The sequence below is a fragment of the Macrobrachium nipponense genome, chromosome 23, assembly GCF_015104395.2.
Source record: "Macrobrachium nipponense isolate FS-2020 chromosome 23, ASM1510439v2, whole genome shotgun sequence".
NCBI classification, from domain to species: domain Eukaryota; kingdom Metazoa; phylum Arthropoda; class Malacostraca; order Decapoda; family Palaemonidae; genus Macrobrachium; species Macrobrachium nipponense.
In genome coordinates, this window is record NC_061090.1 from 54,310,520 (window position 1) to 54,330,070 (window position 19,551).

At 43.3% G+C, this 19,551-nt stretch overlaps 1 protein-coding gene across 1 annotated transcript; it reads left to right on the top strand.

Moving 5' to 3' along the window:
* Positions 1–3,239: 3,239 nt before the first annotated feature.
* On the top strand, positions 3,240–13,868 carry LOC135196537 (ras-related protein Rab-34-like; the record flags this gene model as incomplete). Its single annotated transcript, XM_064223388.1, is given in 3 exon segments — positions 3,240–3,340; positions 4,045–4,187; positions 13,708–13,868. Coding segments are annotated over 3 exon segments (345 nt in total). The 3' UTR covers positions 13,814–13,868.
* Between the last annotated feature and the right edge of the window lie 5,683 nt (positions 13,869–19,551).

A 19,551-nucleotide genomic window follows, 5' to 3' on the forward strand; every position in this document is an offset into this window, starting at 1 on the left:
GTTTTGGCCTCTCGACGGCCCCCCAAGTTTTTACGGCCATCATGAGAAATGTAGCACAATGGCTTCACCTAGAAGGGGTGAGGATTTCGCTCTACCTCGACGATTGCTTATAAGGGCAATTCCAGATATCGTTGTCTGAGGGACTGAAGAAAACCTGGATTTGACGTATTCCTTAGGACTCCTGGTCAATCTGCAGAAGTCAAGTCTGATTCCCGCTCAAGAGTGTGTTTATCTGGGGATCCAGGTGAACTCTCGGAGTTTTTGGGCTTTTCCGTCACAGGAGAGGATAGCCCGGGGACTTGAGAAAGTAACAACCTTCTTAGGGAAAGAAGTATGCACAGTGAGGGAGTGGATGAGTCTGCTGGGGACGCTCTCCTCACTGGAGCAATTTGTTTCCCTAGGAAGGTTGCACCTGAGACCGCTCCAATTCTTTCTTCATCGGAATTGGAGTCGTCCTTCTCAGGATTTGAAGTTCCCCTCCCTGTCAATTTCTCATCAAATCAAGGAGGCATTGCAGTGGTGGGCGGATCCCCAGCAAGTTCTCGCAGGGACTGTCTCTTCAGTCCCAGAACCCCAACCTGGTGTTGTTCTCCGATGCGTCGGAAACAGGTTGGGGGGCGACTCTGGGAACCAAGGAGGTGTCAGGAACCTGGGTGGGGGACCAGTTTTCCTGGCACATCAACAGGAAAGAACTAATAGCCGTGTGGCTTGCTCTGAAAGAGTTCGAGTCCGATGTGACAGGAGCAGTTGTGCAGATAAACTCGGACAACACCACGGCTCTGGCATACATCAGGAAACGGGGGGACGCATTCCTTCTCTCTGTACGATACAGCAAGAGATCTTCTTTTGTGGACAGAAGAAAGGGGGATAAAACTTCTCACCAGATTCGTACAGGGAGAAAGGAATGTAAGGGCAGATCTCCTCAGCAGGAAGATCAGGTCCTTCCCACAGAGTGGACTCTGCACCAAGATGTTTGCCAGAGCCTTTGGAAGTTGTGGGCAGGCCTCACTTAGACCTGTTTGCAACTTCAAAGACAAAAGACTGGATCTTTATTGCTCGCCCATCTCGGATCCAGGAGCAATAGGGATAGACGCTCTCCTACTCGATTGGAAAGGACTCGACGTATACGCGTTTCCCCCCTTCAAGATTCTGGGGTTGACTTTAAAAAAGTTCGCAGAGTCAGATTCCGCGAGGATGACATTGATAGCTCCCTTTTGGCCAGCACAAGATTGGTTCACAGAGGTGCTGGAATGGCTGGTGGATTTTCCAAGATCGCTTCCTCTAAGGAGCGATCTACTCAGACAGCCCCACTTCGACATGTACCACAAAAAACCTCCCCGCTCTCAGTCTGACTGGCCTTCAGACTGTCCAGAAACTGGTCAGAGCGAAAGGCTTTTTCGTCATCAGCTGCTAAGGCAATCGCTAGAGCTAGGAGGTCTTCCACCTTACGAGTGTACCAGTCGAAGTGGATGTTTCAGAAGATGGTGCAAGAGGAATAACGTTTCCTCTTCCAGTACCTCTGTGAATCAGATTGCAGACTTCTTTTTATTCTTAAGACAAGAATGTGGGCTAGTCGTTTCGACGATTAAAGGCTATTGTAGCATGTTGGCGAATGTCTTCAGGCACAGAGGCCTCAACTTATCGGAAGATAAGGACCTGCATGACCTTATTAGGTCTTTTGATACAACGAAAATGCAGTTCTCCTATACACCTAGCTGGAATTTGGATGTGGTCCTTCAATTCCTTGGGTCCTCTAGGTTTGAACCCCCTAATCAGCCTCATTCAGAGACTTTTACTAGGAAGGACTGTTTTTGATGCTCTAGCTTCTGCCAAAAGAGTTTTGGAGTGAGCTTCAGGCGATTGATGGTAATGTGGGTTTTAAGGGGGACTCTCTCATTTGCTCTTTCCTTCCTGGGTTTCTTGCGAAGAATGAAAACCCATCAAGTCCATGGCCCAAGAACTTCGAGATTCGTGGGTTATCTTCTTTGGTAGGAGAAGAACCTGAGAGAGCTCTTTGCCCAGTGAGAATGGTAAAATACTACCTTAGAAGAAAAGAGCAACTGAAAGCCAACCGAGAGGTCTGTGGTGTTCAGTAAAAGACCCTACTCGTCCATTGTCGAAGAACGCCATGTCCTTCTTCTTGAGAAGCCTCATCAAAGAATCACACGGATCTTGCAGAGAAGAACATCTAGGCTTCTTAAAGTGAAAGCCCACAAGTAAGAGCCATAGCAACTTCTCTTGCTTTCAACAAGAATATGTCCGTGCGGAACCTGATGGAGACAACTTTCTGGAGATGTCAGTCAGTTTTCGCGAACCACTACTTACGTGATGTGAAAATCACTTACGAAAAATGCTTTGCCTTGGGCCCGTACGTATCTGCGAATTCGGTGCTGGGGCAGGGAGCTGGAACTCATCCTTTTTAGTAGTACGTATAAAATTTTTTACCTTATTGTCTAGTGTTTGTTTGTTGTTTGTTGGTTTGCCTTAAGAGGATGCATGAAGGCATCTCTTTAGGTCGTAATACTAATCTTTAGTACGTAGTTTGGTTAGGTGGTCTGATGAGTGTGGCTCCTTGCAGTAGTAGTGGTTAGGACCTGTTAAGCTAGGGACGAGCTCCCTTTAACAGGATCCGACTTGGATTCTACCTCACAAAGGGATCATATATCCCAGTGGTAGATCCGAGAGTCTTTCAGCATCAGGTCACGTCCTAGCTGTAGCTCTCCAGGCAATGCAGACTCAGAGACAGTATCAATGAAGTCTTCTGCCTGAACAGGTAAGAACCAAGGTTATTTATATCCTACAACATCAGTTGTTTTCCTATCTCTCCTTATTACTTTAGCTGTCTCTTACCCTCCACCAAGGGTGCCAATCAGCTAAGTATATATCTGGCAGGGAAGTTCATGTACAAAAATGATATTGTTAAACTACAATAAAGTTTTGTACATACTTACCTGACAGATATATACATCTAGTGGCCCACCCAGCCTCCCCTCAGACAGGTGGAAGAGAAAATCTGGCTGGAGAGATAGATTGGTTCATACACCCGCCACCCAGCGGCGGGTAAGGTAGACCACCTGACCTACCTGTCGCGTGTGCCGCAAGATTTGAAATTCTGTCGGGAACGTCGGAGAACTATAGCTAAGTATATATCTGCCAGGTAAGTATGTACAAAACTTTATTGTAGTTTAACAATATCATTTTACACAATAACTATATTCAGTGGAATTTATGTTTTACAGGACTGATGCAGCTGAGCAGGTCTGCAGTATACAAAATGTTGCAGACTCATGCAGAGAAAGATCGCATTGTAACAGCACTTCCTCCACCTTTTATAAGACACGTAAGAAGTTTTTGTTTATATCTTAGTGTAGTTTTAATGCTGTGTTCAGGACAATTTGTTAGATGTAGTTTGGAAGCTAAGGTCAAATTGTCTATAGAGGGATGCAAGAAGGAAAAATAAAATTATTGAATAATTTTAGCGTACAGTTAATTAGGTAGAGTATTTTTTGAAAAGTGCTTTTATATTAAATTGACATATGGCTTAAGGGATGCTCTTAATCTTTGAATTTCAAGGAATGAGCAAAATATGTCTAAATAAAAATATCTTGAAGTATTATTGTTTAAAAAAATTTTCAGATGTATTTATTGACCGTTTTGTTCATTGTTTGCATGGCACAGTGAGCTACAAATTGTTGCAAAACTTGTAAAAAAGTTGTCTGATCAGTTAAGTTTGAAATAACTGATACACTTGACATCATCCACTAAACTAAAGTATCCTGTTTTTCTTCTAGTTCCAAAGAAAATAATGAAATCTGAGTAACTCAGTCAAGACGGCCTTTTCCGTTTCCTCCATCAGGATCGGTGAAACAGTGGCACCAATAGATGTGCTGCGCCAGACAGTTTATCCTTGAGACTTAAGAAAGAGCTTTTAGTAACATCTTGTCAGTCTTTTCCCACTACACTTTTGATCATTTAGGGGTTCTTAATGTACCTCATTGACTTGGGTTCAGTTATTGATTTTTCTCTCTTTCTCTTGCATTGCAGGCTTCTCCCTACTCCCAAGATGAATTTGATGAAGCTGTCCGAAATGCAGCTAATTCCAATCGCACTCTCCAAGCAGGCCTCAAGATATCAAAAATGATAGTCCTTGGGGATGTAGCTACAGGAAAAACTTGTCTAGTCAACAGGTAGAGGATTTGTGTTAAATTTTTATATGACAGTATTATTATGCTATATGGCTGAATGACAGTATATTATTATGTTATGGCTGAAGGGCCAGAGTTGGTTATTATTCACACAATTTTTTATATATATATTTTCTTCTTTAGGAATGAATCTAATCAATAGTACCCTGAATGGGTATGGACACATTTGAGTATTGGTTTCTTTTTTATGTAGGAGAATCTGCAATAACATGAGCTACTTGTAAAAAAGGGATTTTGACTTAAGGAAAAATCTATTTCTGGGCGATTGGTTCGTGTCGCCAGCGAAATATCCTTTAATCCATTATTTCTAAGGTAAATGTACTAACACATACCAGAGAATAAATAAAATAAAGAAAAGGTCAGTACAACTGACTCGCTCACCCTCCAAGAGGGTGTCGGTATGAACACTATGGCGAGTGAGACCACTACCACGAACCGCTTGCCAATAGAAATCTCCCACTACAAAATCCCCACTAGAGGGGAGCCGACCCACAGAGTGGGCAGCAACTACTACTACTCCATCCCATGCTGCCGACTGCTGCGCCTCTGGTGGCCATCCTGAAGTTAGCAGACAATCTTGAGCGATGGATGGGCAGGGGCGGATTTCGCTGGCGACACGAAACCAATCGCCCAAAAGAAAATAGATTTTCCTTACGTCAAAATCCCCCTTTCTGGGCTCAGTTCGTGTCGCTGAGCGAAATCGTACCAGAGAAATAGCACAAGATTGTAAAGAATAAAATAAAATAGACAAAAAAGGGTCTCAAATAAAAGATAACATAAAATAAAGAAATATAATTGCTAATAGATATACATACTATACACAATGATACAAAATAGAAATATTACTTAAAATTAATGTAATGCTAATAATATTTCTTAAAATTAACTTAAATTTAACATATATACAGGGCTTACATGGAATATATGTTGAAATCAGTATCTGTGTATAGTTATTATGTACAAAGAAATCAAAGCAATTATAACAATAAACTGAATAGAACAAACTTCAATAATAATATAAAAAAGGAATGTATATGACTTAGTATACAAAACCCGTAACCATTGTAAATACGATGTGTCACCTAGCATATAATAAGGGATCACATCAAAGAGATCATTATATACAATCAATTGTGAGTGACCCTAGCAAAAAAATAAGGGGCACCCACTACACCACCATAAGAGCAGCTAAGACTCAAGGTAAACGTAGATGAACATGGCAGGTATAGACGAACTGTTGGGTGAGATAGGTAGAAAGGAGGACTGGATCTTCTACTAAAGATTAAGCAGAGTCGGGGGAAACTATGTTACCCGCCGCAACTGCTGAAAATTTTCAGAGCTTCCAAGGACTTTAAGTATTGACGCTTAAATACTGTCGGCGATTTTCCCATCCAGTATATTTTTTTTCAAATCATCGAAATTCATATGTTGGAAATAGTTAATTGAGGTGGCTACTGCCCTGACATCATGTGCTTTAGGGAAGGAGTCAGGATTGGCTTGCTTAATAAAGTACAGGATCTGCTGCCTGATGCCTTTAATAGATAAAGTACCACCTTTTTCTCTCTTAAAGAGAGGACCCGATGAGGATGAGGAGGTCCTGGACAGAAAGGCTCGTAAGGTCGATACTGGGCAAAGAGAAATATCTTGTGGAAGGGGTACAACCTTCCATGGTTCCCACCTCATCAAAGGATCTTCATTCTTTGCTATAAAACTACGTTCCGGAGAAAGTAGAACTTCCCTGTGGGAAGAAATTCAACATGATCCGGATCCCTGGATATGCCGACAGTTCTGAAATTCTAGCTCCTGAAGCCAAGCTTAATAAAAATAGAGTTTTTCTTAAGAGCATTATAAATGAACATGTGTTATTATCTGTTTCTGAAGCCAGCTTTAGAACATCATTTAAGAACCATGATACTGACGTAGGCCTTACAGAAGGTCTAAGTCTAGCACAAGCCTTGGGAATAGACGAGAAGTAAGAGTCTGTCAAGTCTATGCTGAAACCAAATTGAAAAATCTTTTTCAGGCTGACTTGTTTGTCGTAATAGTGCTAGCTGCTAAGCCTTTTTCAAATAAAGATCTGAAAAAGGATATAGCTGAATTGATTGTCATGATTCTAATATCTGATTCTCTCAGGAAGGTTGCTAACTTTTTGACTGCAGCATCATACTGTCTCAAAGTTGAATCTCTTTTATCAGATTCCAAGAAGAGAATATTTTGAGGATCAATATTCGCATGTCTTTTAGCTGCAAACTTCATGAAATCCATAAAGTTAGGGTTTTGAGAATTCCTGAGGAAGCGAACACAGTCTTCGTTTGCACTGGACTGGGAGAGCCTGGGAATTGGGGAATTCGAAGAGGACGAACAGACCCCAGTTCCAGAATTAGAGGGTACCAATTGCTCTTCGGCCAGTCTGGGGCTACTAGAGCCACTTGACCTTGAAACGTCCTGAGTTTGTTCAGCACCTTCAGGAGAAGATTCACTGGAGGGAAGACATAAATCTTCTCCCAGTTGTTCCAGTCTAGGGCCAGGGCGTCCGTGGCATAGGAGCCAGAGGGTCCAGGTTGGGGGCCACATAACATGGGAGTTTGTGGTTCGCTTGGGATGCGAATAGATCCACTTGTAGACCTGGAACCCTCTGAAGAATCCACTGGAACGAACTGTTGTCCAGTGACCATTCCGACTCCAGAGGAACTGATCGGGATAGAGCATCTGCTATGACGTTTCTCACTCCAGCTATATGGGTGGAGGAGAGGTGCCAACTGAACTTGTCCGCCAGGGAGAAGAGGCTACCATGACAAGATCAGATGACGTGATTTGGAGCCTCCCTGTTACACAATGGACTACCACTGCGCTGTCTAAGACTAGCTTTATGTGGGAGTTCTTTGGCGGACGTAACCTTTTTAGAGTCAAGAACACCGCCATTGCTTCCAGTACGTTTATGTGAAGCTGACGGAACTGGGGTGACCAGGTTCCTTGAACCTTCTTGAACTGAGAATATCCTCCCCAACCGCTTAATGAAGCGTCTGTGGTGGATGGTAATCCCGGAGGAGGAAATGGAAACTGGGGTACTGATATTGACAAGTTCTTGACTTTTGCCCAAGGGCGTAGACGATTCCGTAGAATCTGAGGGACTGAGGATAATTTGTCCCTGGACCTGACATTTGCTCGTTTGAGCTCCAGGATTCTGGTTAGGGTCGTTGTTCAGTTTGGGCTTTCATCAACAGATGTTTTGTCACTGATGCAAACTGGAGTGAACCCACCCGAATACCTTTCCTGGGTTCTCCTTGAAAAGCAAGTTTGTGTCCTAGAAATTGCTTTACTGACTTCGCTATTTCTTTCCTCTTGGCTGATGGAATCGACAGAGTATGGGAGGATAGATTCCATTGAATGCCCAGCCACTGAAAGTTTGACTCCGGAGTGAGTCTTGATTTGGTCCTGTTTATCTTGAACCCTAGATATTCCAGGAACCGGATTACTTTCAGTGTTGCTTTGTGACATTCCTCGACTGTGGAGAACCCAAATTAGCCAATCGTCGAGATACGCTACTACCATAATCCCTTGCGATCTTAGTTGTTGGACGACCACTTCCGCCAACTTCGTGAACACCCTGGGTGCTACGTTGAGACCGAAGGGAACTACCTTGAAGGAGAATGCCTGATCTCCTATCTTGAAGCCCAGATACGGGCGAAAGTGTCTTGCAATAGGGATATGATAGTATGCGTCTGTAAGATCGATAGAGGTGGTGACGGCCCCACGGGGAAGTAAGGTCCGCACCTGCGAGATGGTGAGCATCTTGAACTTGTCGCAGCGAATGGCCAAGTTTAAACGGGACAAGTCTAAGATTACCCTTCTTTTTTGTGAGCCTTTCTTTGGAACGCTGAACAAGCGCCCTTGAAACTTTAATCTGTTGACTCTCGCTATTGCTCCTTTCTGAAGGAGGTCCTCCGCATACTCCGTCAATTCTTTTGGATGGAAGTTGAAGGAAGGTCTGGGTGGGGGCGGATTCGCCACCCAACTCCAACCCAGGCCTTTCGACACAATGCTTTGTGCCCATTTGCTGAATCCCCACCGGTGGCGGAAGAGAAACAGCCTCCCTCCTACCTGGAAGTTCTCATTGATGTTGATAGCCTCCGCGGCCTCCCCTGAAGTGTTTTCCTCTATTAAGGGACCTTCCCGATCCTCTCTGACGAAAGGATCGCTTACCTCTGCCTCCCTTACCCGAGCGGTCATACTGCTGAAAGGCCTGGCCTTCGAACACTTGGTTGAAGGCTGGGAGACAGCGTAAGAGGTGGAAGGTTGAGGCTGGGGGGAAATCACATAAATAGGCTGTGATTGGGCCTTGGAGGTAGAGGGTTGGGCTGCCTGCACCAACGGAACAGCCGGAACAGGCTGGGCAAACCGTTGCTGTTTCTTTTGGTAAGGCTGGAAACGTCTGGGTTTCTTCTGAGCCTTACCCCTCACTGCTTGATCTTGGCGTCTCTTTGCTGTGAGACCCCAACGATCCTTAAGGCTTTGGTTAAGCCTTGTAGCCTCTGCCTGGACCTCCTTTACCATTGCATCTGGGAAGAGGTCTGCTCCCCAGATGTTTGATGAAAGCAACTTATTCGGTTCATGCCGAATAGTTGCTTCCTGGAGGACATGCTTCCGACAATTTGTTCTGGCTGTGGCGAACTCGAACATGTCAGACTGCACCGTTTGAGTCAGTGACTTGGTGATCAGCTTGAACAGTGGCTCGGAACCATAAGAAATGGTAGCCACTCTGTCATGGCCATGGTGTTGAGAGACCTGCCAGCCTAGACTTGGCATCAAACTCTGGCCTGAATGAGGCTGTCTGGAAGTCTAGGCAGCTTCTCACCAAACTGCTCCATAGCACAGTCTGGTTTGAGTTTGCCCGCAGAAAAAGTGTTGGGCAGGTCTTCCCACAAATCTCCGGTTAAGGGAAGTAAAGGAGATGTAGGGTCCGCTTCCTTTAGCTGCGGTAACGACTCCCCCTTTTGGGCCGCTGGGATAGTGACCGTAGCAATCTTCGTAAGGAAAGGAAGCGGAGTTCCCTCTTCCATTGTGAAGATTGTGAATGGACTCTTAAAAGGCTGTATCGTATTTGAACAATCCATGTCCTCTAAGCACCTGAGCCATTCTCTTGAGCCTGTCACGTGAATAGAGGACTGTCTCTTTAGGGACCTTGTCCATCTCGCGTCATGGCAGCGGCGGTGAGCCTGGCGTAGCCGATGAAGCGGCGGTTGGAGATCCTCCGGGTAGAACTCGAAGTCCTCAATCCTTCGAGTTCCACACTCCGGGATAGAAATAAGCCCGTCTTGGAAGGGGGCGTATGAAGCCACCCTCCAGGGATTGTTCATAGTGAACGGAGGCAGAGAGTCATGTGGTGGCAGCTGAGCTATTCCTGTGCCAGAAAGGTGGGGGTAGCTAGCGGAGCTTTGGCTTAGTCCGGCGATAATGTTATCCTGGGAGTTGATCCTATCAGACAACCGGGAGAAACATCTGTTCCATACTGTTCTTGAGAGACCCAACCAGATCCCCCATGTGTTGCAACAGGCCAGCATTGGGATCCAAAAGCCGGTAAGCTGCGCGGGAGGTGGTGGGTAGCTTTGAACAGGAACCAAAGGAAGGGGAGAGAAAACGGTTGACTCCGCTGGAGTGTGTGATCTCTCCTTGGAGGATCTATCCTTGAGGATTTGGAGCCGGACCCAGAAGCTCTAGACCCCTCTCTGCTCCGGGGTTTGTAGCCGGAGACTTGCGAGGATGTTGACGCCGACGACGTCTTTTAGACGACGACGACGTCTTACTCAGGGTTTAACTACTGTTTGTCCTTTGAACCTTAGGTCTAACGGAGGCATCAGGAGAAGTATAAAGGAGCTCAGCTCCTGTAAAGCCTTGGAAGGAAGCTGGAGAGTTTGCAGGAGTAGAAGATCCAGTGGCGCCCAAGGGAAGCCCTTGGGCGTCCAACGTACTCACCTCGACCAACAGGTCGTCAACACCTACCATCGGTTCAATATTTAAGTCAGTGTCGCTACTTCCGACGAGATGTCCTGGCCTGGTTCAGTCACGAAGCGGCGAGCTGCTGCTGAATTCCGCCATAGTCGGGGCCGCCTCTGCTGGGTCGACGTAGCCCGTTGACTTGCCGCCAGGGAAGTCGGACCGCCAACCTCTTCTCAAGGATGTAGGGCTGTCCCTTTGGCGGCGTTCTTCCCAAAACCGCCGACCAAGCCCGCAGGGTTGCCAGTGCGGTGTCTCTAACAGCGGGAGCCTGGAAGAGAGGGTATTTGTTAGTTTTTAAGTTTAAACTTAAAATTAAAACTTAAGTAAAAGGTTAACTTAAAATTATAGAGGATGCGAGATCCCATATAAAACAAGCTTAAGTTTAAGATAAGAGATTAAAATTAAACTTAAGAACTATAACCTTGTAGGATTGGCTAACGGAGTTGGCATACTTACCCCGTCTAAGTGCTGGCTCACCAGATCATAGCAAATCGTGCAGGTCTCGTGAAACCAGACTTGAAGGTTCCCGTGCGGAGTCGCGCATGGAGCATGGGATCGGCAGACTTCATGCCCACAGGGGTCCTGGAGCATGGCATTACATCCCGGATGCTCACAGTTGGTGGTCTGTAAGTGAAAAGATACATGAGCATCCTAAAAGATATCACTTACAAGCTAAAGGTTAAAAGAACTCCGCTGCATGCCGGAGCGCGAAAAAATTTTGGGCATAACCCCTCCCTTATTGCCTGAATAGGCTATAACGCCGGAGAGATCCGGTGTGAGCATGCAATGGAGGGAAGGTTTAAGGTAGCTTAAATTAAACTTAATATAGTTTAAATTAAATACTAATTCTTAAACCTATAGACATCGAACGTGCCGGACTAAGTCCGGTGCGTGGCGGAGTCGTGTCGCGATATCAGCGCGACGGAGTGATTAGTAAAGACCAACTGTATGCCGCAGTCCGCCCGTCAGGGTGAACTAGCACCTTTCCACGTGGATGCCGGAGCTCCGGTAGATAAAGAGCACCAGTAAGGTGGGAAAGGGCGAGAGGGCAAACAGACTCGCGCTAGCAACGGAGCGACGGATAACGACGGAGGGGGGGAAAGGCCAGTCCCCCCCCCCCTTAGTCATCCGAGCGTGCCGAGAAGCTGGAGAGGTCGAGTCCAGTCTGGGTCTGTCCCGCCCCCCTACTCCCTCCGCCTAGGGAGAGAGGGAGGCAGGCCCGGGTATGTGGAGCGAGCGTGGGCAGACCAACCCTCCCCCCGGCCCTATGGAAGAGCGGGAGGAGGGAAAGGTGACTGGACAGGCGTCTGGCTGCTCCGTGATCACGTAGTGACCACGGAGCGGTAACATGAAATACAATGAAACAATACAGCCTAGGATAAACAACTGACTGATCAGAGAGATGCTATAGAGGAGCAACCGAACTGAAGAGCGGAAGCATAGTGGTGGAGACCAATAGAACATAACCTAGGCTAGGTGAAGCCAGACGCCGTACACTAACATAAAACATAATTAATCAAAATCACTAAACGTAAAGAAAGAAAATAAAATAGTAGGAGAAAAAATCCAGGAGTGTACGACTAACTCGAAAGAAAGTCTACCACTCAAAGCTAGCCGGGGCCGATACTAAGAGCTGTGGCTAGGGTCTGGATGGAAGATGCCTACGCAAGGTGAAAAAGACATGCATGCATGACATAAACCCCGTAGGCTGTACCCTTAATATAAAATGGATAAATAATAACAGAGCGTAACAAAATAAGGGAAGGTTCTGGGTATGGAAGACCAAGAACGAACCCGCCACGAGGCAGAACCATGCTGCCATGCTTCCGACCTAGAGCTCGTATTTATACCTAAAAAAACGGCAAATACTGACTCAAGGCCGAAAAAACCAAATAGCAATAATCACTGATTACTTAACTTAGCTGCTGCGATGGCTGTACGCTCCATGATGAATAAATCCAGAAAAAAGGGCACAAAAACACAGAGCAAAAAAGGGCACGTGTATACGCTGTGCGCTAACTGAAAAGGATGTCCACCAGAGGCGCAGCAGTCGGCAGCATGGGATGGAGTAGTAGTAGTTGCTGCCCACTCTGTGGGTCGGCTCCCCTCTAGTGGGGATTTTGTAGTGGGAGATTTCTATTGGCAAGCGGTTCGTGGTAGTGGTCTCACTCGCCATAGTGTTCATACCGACACCCTCTTGGAGGGTGAGCGAGTCAGTTGTACTGACCTTTTCTTTATTTTATTTATTCTCTGGTATGTGTTAGTACATTTACCTTAGAAATAATGGATTAAAGGATATTTCGCGCAGCGACACGAACTGAGCCCAGAAATATAGTAAGCTAACCTTTAATCCTGGAATGAGTTTGCATCAAGGGTTAGGACAAGGTGGTATAATTGTAAGGCTTGGAAGGAGTATGTACTGTATTGCTGGTTCCTACAACATAGTGATGAGCTGTATTGCTAATTGGCTTGCATGTTCACTCTGAATTGTTTGATAAGTGCAATGGTTAAAGTTATATTGCTGTGCCTTTCTGATTGTCGTGGTACCAATAAAATATCATCTTGTGAGGTTTCAGTGTTCTAGAGTATGTTGGTAGATTCCAATATTTTGGGTATTTTGATGGTGGTAAATAGGAGGAATGGCTCCTGTATTATGTTCCTTGTTTGCAGTGCAGTAATCTAGTGCTTCCAAGATTTGGGTCATTTAGCTGTGCCTAAGCAACATGAGCACCTGCTAGCATCTTTTAATAAGTAGATTGAGGTAGTTTGGGTACATATGTACTAAGAAGAGAATCTGTCAGGTGGAAGTTTGATAGATGGAGAAGTAACAGGATGTGACCAGCAGGTAAAAGCTCAAAAGATAAAGGGGAATTCATAGATGAGGAATATATTTTTTGCTTGTTCCTATGGGGATACAAAACTTTGCGTTCATAAATGGAGTATTCCAGTGCATCTCACACTTTGGGTTTTACCGATTGAAGAAATGCTGGAACCCCAGGAGATCCCGGGCACTCCCACCTGTTAAACCAAGTATAGCCGTTAGATTGGCCTTCCATAAAAGGAGTGAAGTTCATTTATGAAAATAAAGGCTTGTATCCTTGTAGGAACAAATACCAAATTTTAAATTTTCTGTAGGAATATAAATTGTAGCTTTCAAAAAGGTCTAAACCCCCTTCTGCCACCCCTCTTTGTTCTAATCTTATTTTACTTTGAGTCTTGTTCCTTTGATGACCAAGGTAGGGCAACAGTGATAAGAGCAGTACCTGAGCCTTGATAGACATTTTTTTTTATAGTAAGTAGTAGTACGAGTCAAAGCATGAAATGCACTGGATTACTCCATTTGGGAAAGCCATTGTTCGTATACCTAATAAAAAAAATTGCGAAAATTTGGCGTTTTTAGCATCAGATTTTTAGGGGTTGACTTGTTTGCCAAACTACTTTTTGCTCCAGTTATTTAATTCTCATGTAAATGTCTTAATACTTTTATTATTTTTATTTTTTTCAGATTTTGCCACCAGATCTTTGATTCAAACTACAAGGCAACTATTGGAGTTGATTTTGAGGTTGAGAGATTTGATATTCTTGGAGTACCTTATAATTTACAGATGTAAGTAAACATGAGCATGGGCCTCTTGCCAAGGTATTTTCATTAAAACATATGCAATAAAGAATACTGCCAGCAACAAAGCTAACTGGTGTCAATTGATATAGTTATTGCTGTTCTAAATAATTCACCATGTCCTGCTTTTTCTTCCTTAGTGTTAACAGGAGTCATAGACATTTTCCCCACTTTTAAAGTCTCATGTAGACATTCTTGGTTTATTTTCCAGTAGCTATAAAATGCTTCTTCATTTGCACCAAGAATTCTTCTCATTCATTTCTCGCTGAGTATCTTCTACACTCTGTTATGCTGTTAAGCCTGCATATTTGGTGTAATTTACCTTAAATGTTTTTGTTGTTTTGGAAGATTTTTATTATTAATTATTATTATGGTTATTAATAATAATAATGTTATTATTGAGTTGTATTTTTATAGAAATGCTTGATATTTTTCAATTTTTTCAAAGAACCTGTAGAAAGAGGACCAAGCTTTTGCTGAAGTACAACTGTTACTTTTTCACAGATTAATGCTATACTATATATTATGAAGAACTGTACTTTTTTATGGAACTGGCATGCACTTTTTCCTAATAAATTCTCCTTTTAGTAACATGTTGGGTGTATTAACCCTCTTACGCCGACTGGACGTATTTTACGTCGACATTTTTTGTCTCCCGTGTGCCGACTGGACATATTTTACATCGACTTACAAAAGTTTTTTTTAAAATTCGCGGAAAAATACTTATAGGCCTACCAGCCTAAAACTTTTGAATCACGCGTCTTGGGGGATGCTGGGAGTTCACGGATCAAGGTGTTGTTTTGTTTACAATCGTTACGCAGGCGCGCAAGCGCAAATTTCTTTCTTGCCGCACTAAAAAGTATCTGTGACACATCTCGGAAATTATTTCGTCACTTTGACATAATTTTTGTACCATTGTAAATTAGCCGTTACATGAAGTATTATAGTATATAAAAATGCGTGCATTTTTATGTAGAATACAACAATAAAATACTCATGATTGTAGCTTTTATCAGTTTTGAGATATTTTCACATAAAGATAATTGCCAAAATTTCAACCTTTGGTCAACTTTGACTCTACCGAAATGGTCAAAAAACGCAATTGTAAGCTAAAACGCTTATATTCTAGTAATATTCAATCATTTACCTTAATTTTGCAACTAATTGGAAGTCTCTAGCACAATATTTTGATTTATGGTGAATTTATGAAAAAACTTTTTCCTTACGTCGGCGGGGTAACTCCTTCCAAAAAAATCATACATGCGATTGTGGTAATGTTTGCACCATTTTAAAATTAGCCGTTATATAAAGTTTTATATATGGAAATGTGCACAATTTCATGCACAATACAACTAAAAATAACTCATGGTTGTAGCTTTTATCAGTTTTGAGATATTTTCATATAAATAACGATAATTGCCAAAATTTCAACCTTCGGTCAACTTTGACTCTACCGAAATGGTCAAAAAACGCAATTGTAAGCTGAAAACACTTACATTCCAAATAATATTCAAGCAATTTGAACTTCAGTTTGCAAACAAATTGGAACAGTCTCTAGCACAATATTTTGATTTATGGTGAATTTATGAAAAAAATAACATTTTCTTTACGTCCGCGCGGTAACTCTTCCGAAAAAAATCATACGTGCGATTGTGGTAATGTTTGCACCATTTTAAATTAGCCGTTACATAAAGTTTTATATATGAAAATGTGCGCAATTTCATGTAGAATACAACAAAAAATAATTGAAGGTTGTAGCTTTTCTCATTTTTGAAATATTTGCATATAAATCACGATAAATAGAAAAAAAACCACGTTCGGTCAACTTTGACTCTACCGAAATGGTCGAAAAAAACGCAGTTGTAAGCTAAACCTCTTACAGTCTAGTAATATTCAGTCATTTATCTTAATCTTGAAACAAATTCGAAGTCTCTAGCAAAATATTTAGATTTATGGTGAATTAAAAAAAAAAATCTTTCCTTCCCTCCGCGCGCGGATTCTCCGCCACAAATCTCCGAAATACGTACGTCCCATTCTCGGAATATTTGCTCCATTTCATATTAGGCCTTCATAGAGTTTTATATATGAAAATGTGCGCAATTTTCATGTAGAATAAAACAAAAAATATTTGAAGGTTGTAGCTTTTCTTAATTTACCATGAAAATAATTTGCATATAAAGGCTTTTTGACGTAATGGAAAAAATCTATTTCCTGGGTCGATTGGCCTCGTTGTCGCCCAGCGAAATATCCTTTAATCTATTATTTCTAGGGTAAATGTACTAACAAACATACCAGAGAATAAATAAATAAAGAAAAAGGTCAGTATAATGACTCGCTCACCCTCCAAGAGGGTGTCGGTATGAACACTATGGCGAGTGAGACACTACCACGAGCCAAATGCCAATAGAAATCTCCCACTACAAAACCCTCCAAGAGGGGAGCCGACCCACAGAGTGGGCAGCGAGTACTACTACTACTCCATCCCATGCTGCCGACTGCTGCGCCTCTGGTGGCCATCCTGAGTTAGCCAGACAATCTTGGGCGAAGGGAGGGATGGGTAGGGCGGGATTTCGCTGGCGACACGAGCCAATCGCCCAGAAATAGATTTTTCCTTACGTCAAAATCCTTTTCTGGGCTCAGCTCGTGTCGCTGCGCAAAATCGTACCAGAGAAATAGCACAAGATTGTAAACAAAATTAATAAAATAAATCAAAATAGGTCTCAAAATAAAAGATAAAATAAAAATCAAAAGAATATAATTAAAAATTGACTAAAAAGATACATATACACAGTGATACAAAAATAGAAATATGCTTAAATTACACTTAATTCTAATAATATTTCTAACTTAAGGTAATTTACATATATACAGAGGTAAAATGGCTTACATGTATCAAAAGGGGATCTGTGTAAAGCTAGTATCAAAATTCTAGAGCAATTAATATAATCAAATGAACAAACAACTCAACAATAATAATATATAAAGGAATGTATATGACTTAATATACAAAACCCGTAACCATTAACAATTAAGATGTATCCCCTAGCTAAACAAATAAGGGGATAACATCCATGAGATCAATATCCGTAACTCACCTGTGAGTGTCCCTAGCAAAAAAATAAGGGACACCCACTACATCATCATAAAAGCAGCTAAGACACAAGGTGACTGTAAATGAACAAGGCAGGAATAGACGAACTGTTGGGTGAGGCAGGTAGAAGGAGGACTGGATCATCTACTAAAGATTAGTTAGAGTCAGGGGAAAACTATGTTACCCGCTGCTACTGCTGAAAATTTCAGAGCTTCCAAGGACTTAAGGTAATGACGTTTGAACACTGTCGGCGATTTCCATCCGGTATACTTTTTCAACTCATCGAAGTTCATATGTTGGAAATAGTTAATTGAGGTGGCCTACTGCCCTGACATCATGTGCTTTCGGGAAAGAGTCAGGATTGGCTTGTTTAATGAAGTACAGGATTTGTTGCCTGATGCCTTTCATGGATAAAGTTCCACCTTTTTCCACTCTTAAAGAGGGGACCCGCCATGAGGATTGAGGCGGTCCTGGACAGAAAGGCTCGTAAGGCTGAAACTGGGCAAAGAGATACATCTTGTGGAAGGGGTAGTACCTTCCAAGGTTCCCACCTCATCAAAGGATCTTCATTCTTTGCTATAAAGCTACGTTCCGGAGAAAGTAGGACTTCCCCCGTGGGAAGGAATTGAATATGACCCGGATCTCTGGATAAAGCCGACAGTTCTGAAATTCTTGCTCCTGAAGCCAAGCTTAATAAAATAGAGTTTTTCTTAAGAGCATTATAAACCGAGCCATGTGTCATTATCGGTTTCTGAAGCCAGTTTTAGAACATCGTTTAAGAACCATGATACTGACGTAGGCCTTACAGAAGGTCTAAGTCTAGCAACATGCCTTAGGAATAGACGAGAAGTAGGAATCCGTCAAGTCTATGTTGAATCCAAATTGAAATATCTTTTTCAAGGCTGACTTGTTTGTCGTAATCGTGCTAGCTGCTAAACCTTTTTCAAATAGGGATCTGAAAAAGGATATAGCTGAATTAATTGTCATGATTCTAATATCTGATTCTCTCAGGAAGATTTGCTAACGTTTTTGACAGCAGCATCATACTGTCTCAAAGTTGAATCCCTTTTATCGGATTCCAAGAAGAGAATATTCTGAGGGTCAATATTCGCATCTCTTTTCGCTGCAAACTTCATGAAATCCATAAAGTTAGGGTTTTGAGAATCCCTGAGGAAGCGAACACAGTCTTCGTTTGTACTGACTGGGAGAGCCTGGGATTGGGGGATCCGAAGAGGACGAAGACCCAGTTCCAGAATTAGGGGATACCAATTGCTCTTCGGCCAGTCTGGGGCTACTAGAGCCACTTGACCCTTGAATGTCCTGAGTTTGTTTAACACTTTCATGAGAAGATTCACTGGAGGAAAGACATAAAATCTTCTCCCAGTTGTTCCAGTCCAGAGCCAGGGCGTCCGTGGCATAGGCCAGAGGGTCCAGGTTGGGGCTACATAACACGGGAGAGTTTGTGTTCGCTTGAGATGCGAAGAGATCCACCTGTAGACCTGGAACTCTCTGAAGGATCCATTGGACGAACTGTTGTCCAGTGACCATTCCGACTCTAGGGGCACTGATCGGATAGAGCATCTGCTATGACGTTTCTCACTCCAGCTATATGAGTGGAGGAGAGAATGTCAACTGAACTTGTCTGCCAGGGAGAAGATGGCTACCATGACATGATTTAGATGACGGACTTGGAGCCTCCTCTGTTTATACAATGTACTACCACTGCGCTGTCCAGGACTAGCTTTATGTGGGAGTACCTTGGTGGACGTAACCTTTTTAGAGTCAAGAACACTGCCATTGCTTCCAGTACGTTTATATGGAACTGACGGAACTGAGGTGACCACGTTCCTTGAACCTTTTTGAACTGGGAATACCCTCCCCAACCGCTTAAAGACACGTCTGTGTGGATGGTGATCCCTGGTGGAGGGAACTGAAGGGGTACTGACACCGACAAGTTCTTGACTTTCGCCCACGGCCGAAGTCGATTCTTTAGAATCAGAGGGACTGAGGATAATTTGTCCCTGGACCTGACATTTGCTCTGTGAGCGCCAGATTCTGGTTAGGTCTTTCAGTTTGGCTTTCATTAGGATGTTCGTCACTGATGCAAACTGGATTGAACCCAGGATCTTTCCTGATTCCGACCTTCTTGACGCCAGTTTGTGACTTAGAAATTGCTTGACTGACTTCGCTATTTCTTTCCTTTTGGTTGATGGAATCGACAGAGTATGGGAGGATAGATTCCATTGAATGCCTAGCCACTGAAAGTTTGACTCTGGAGTGAGTCTTGACTTGGTCCTGTTTATCTTGAAGCCTAGATATTCCAGGAACTGAATCACTTTCAGTGTAGCTCTGTTGCATTCCTCGACTGTTGAAGCCCAGATCAACCAATCGTCGAGATACGCTACTACCATAATCCCTTGTGACCTGAGTTGTTGCACTACCACTTCCGCCAGCTTCGTGAACACCCTGGGTGCTACGTTGAGCCCGAAAGGAACTACCTTGAAGGAGAATGTCTGGTCTCCTATCTTGAAGCCCAGATACGGACGGAAGTGTCTTGCAATAGGGATATGATAGTAAGCGTCTGTAAGATCGATAGAGGTGGTGATGGCCCCACGGGGAAGTAAGGTCCGCACCTGCGA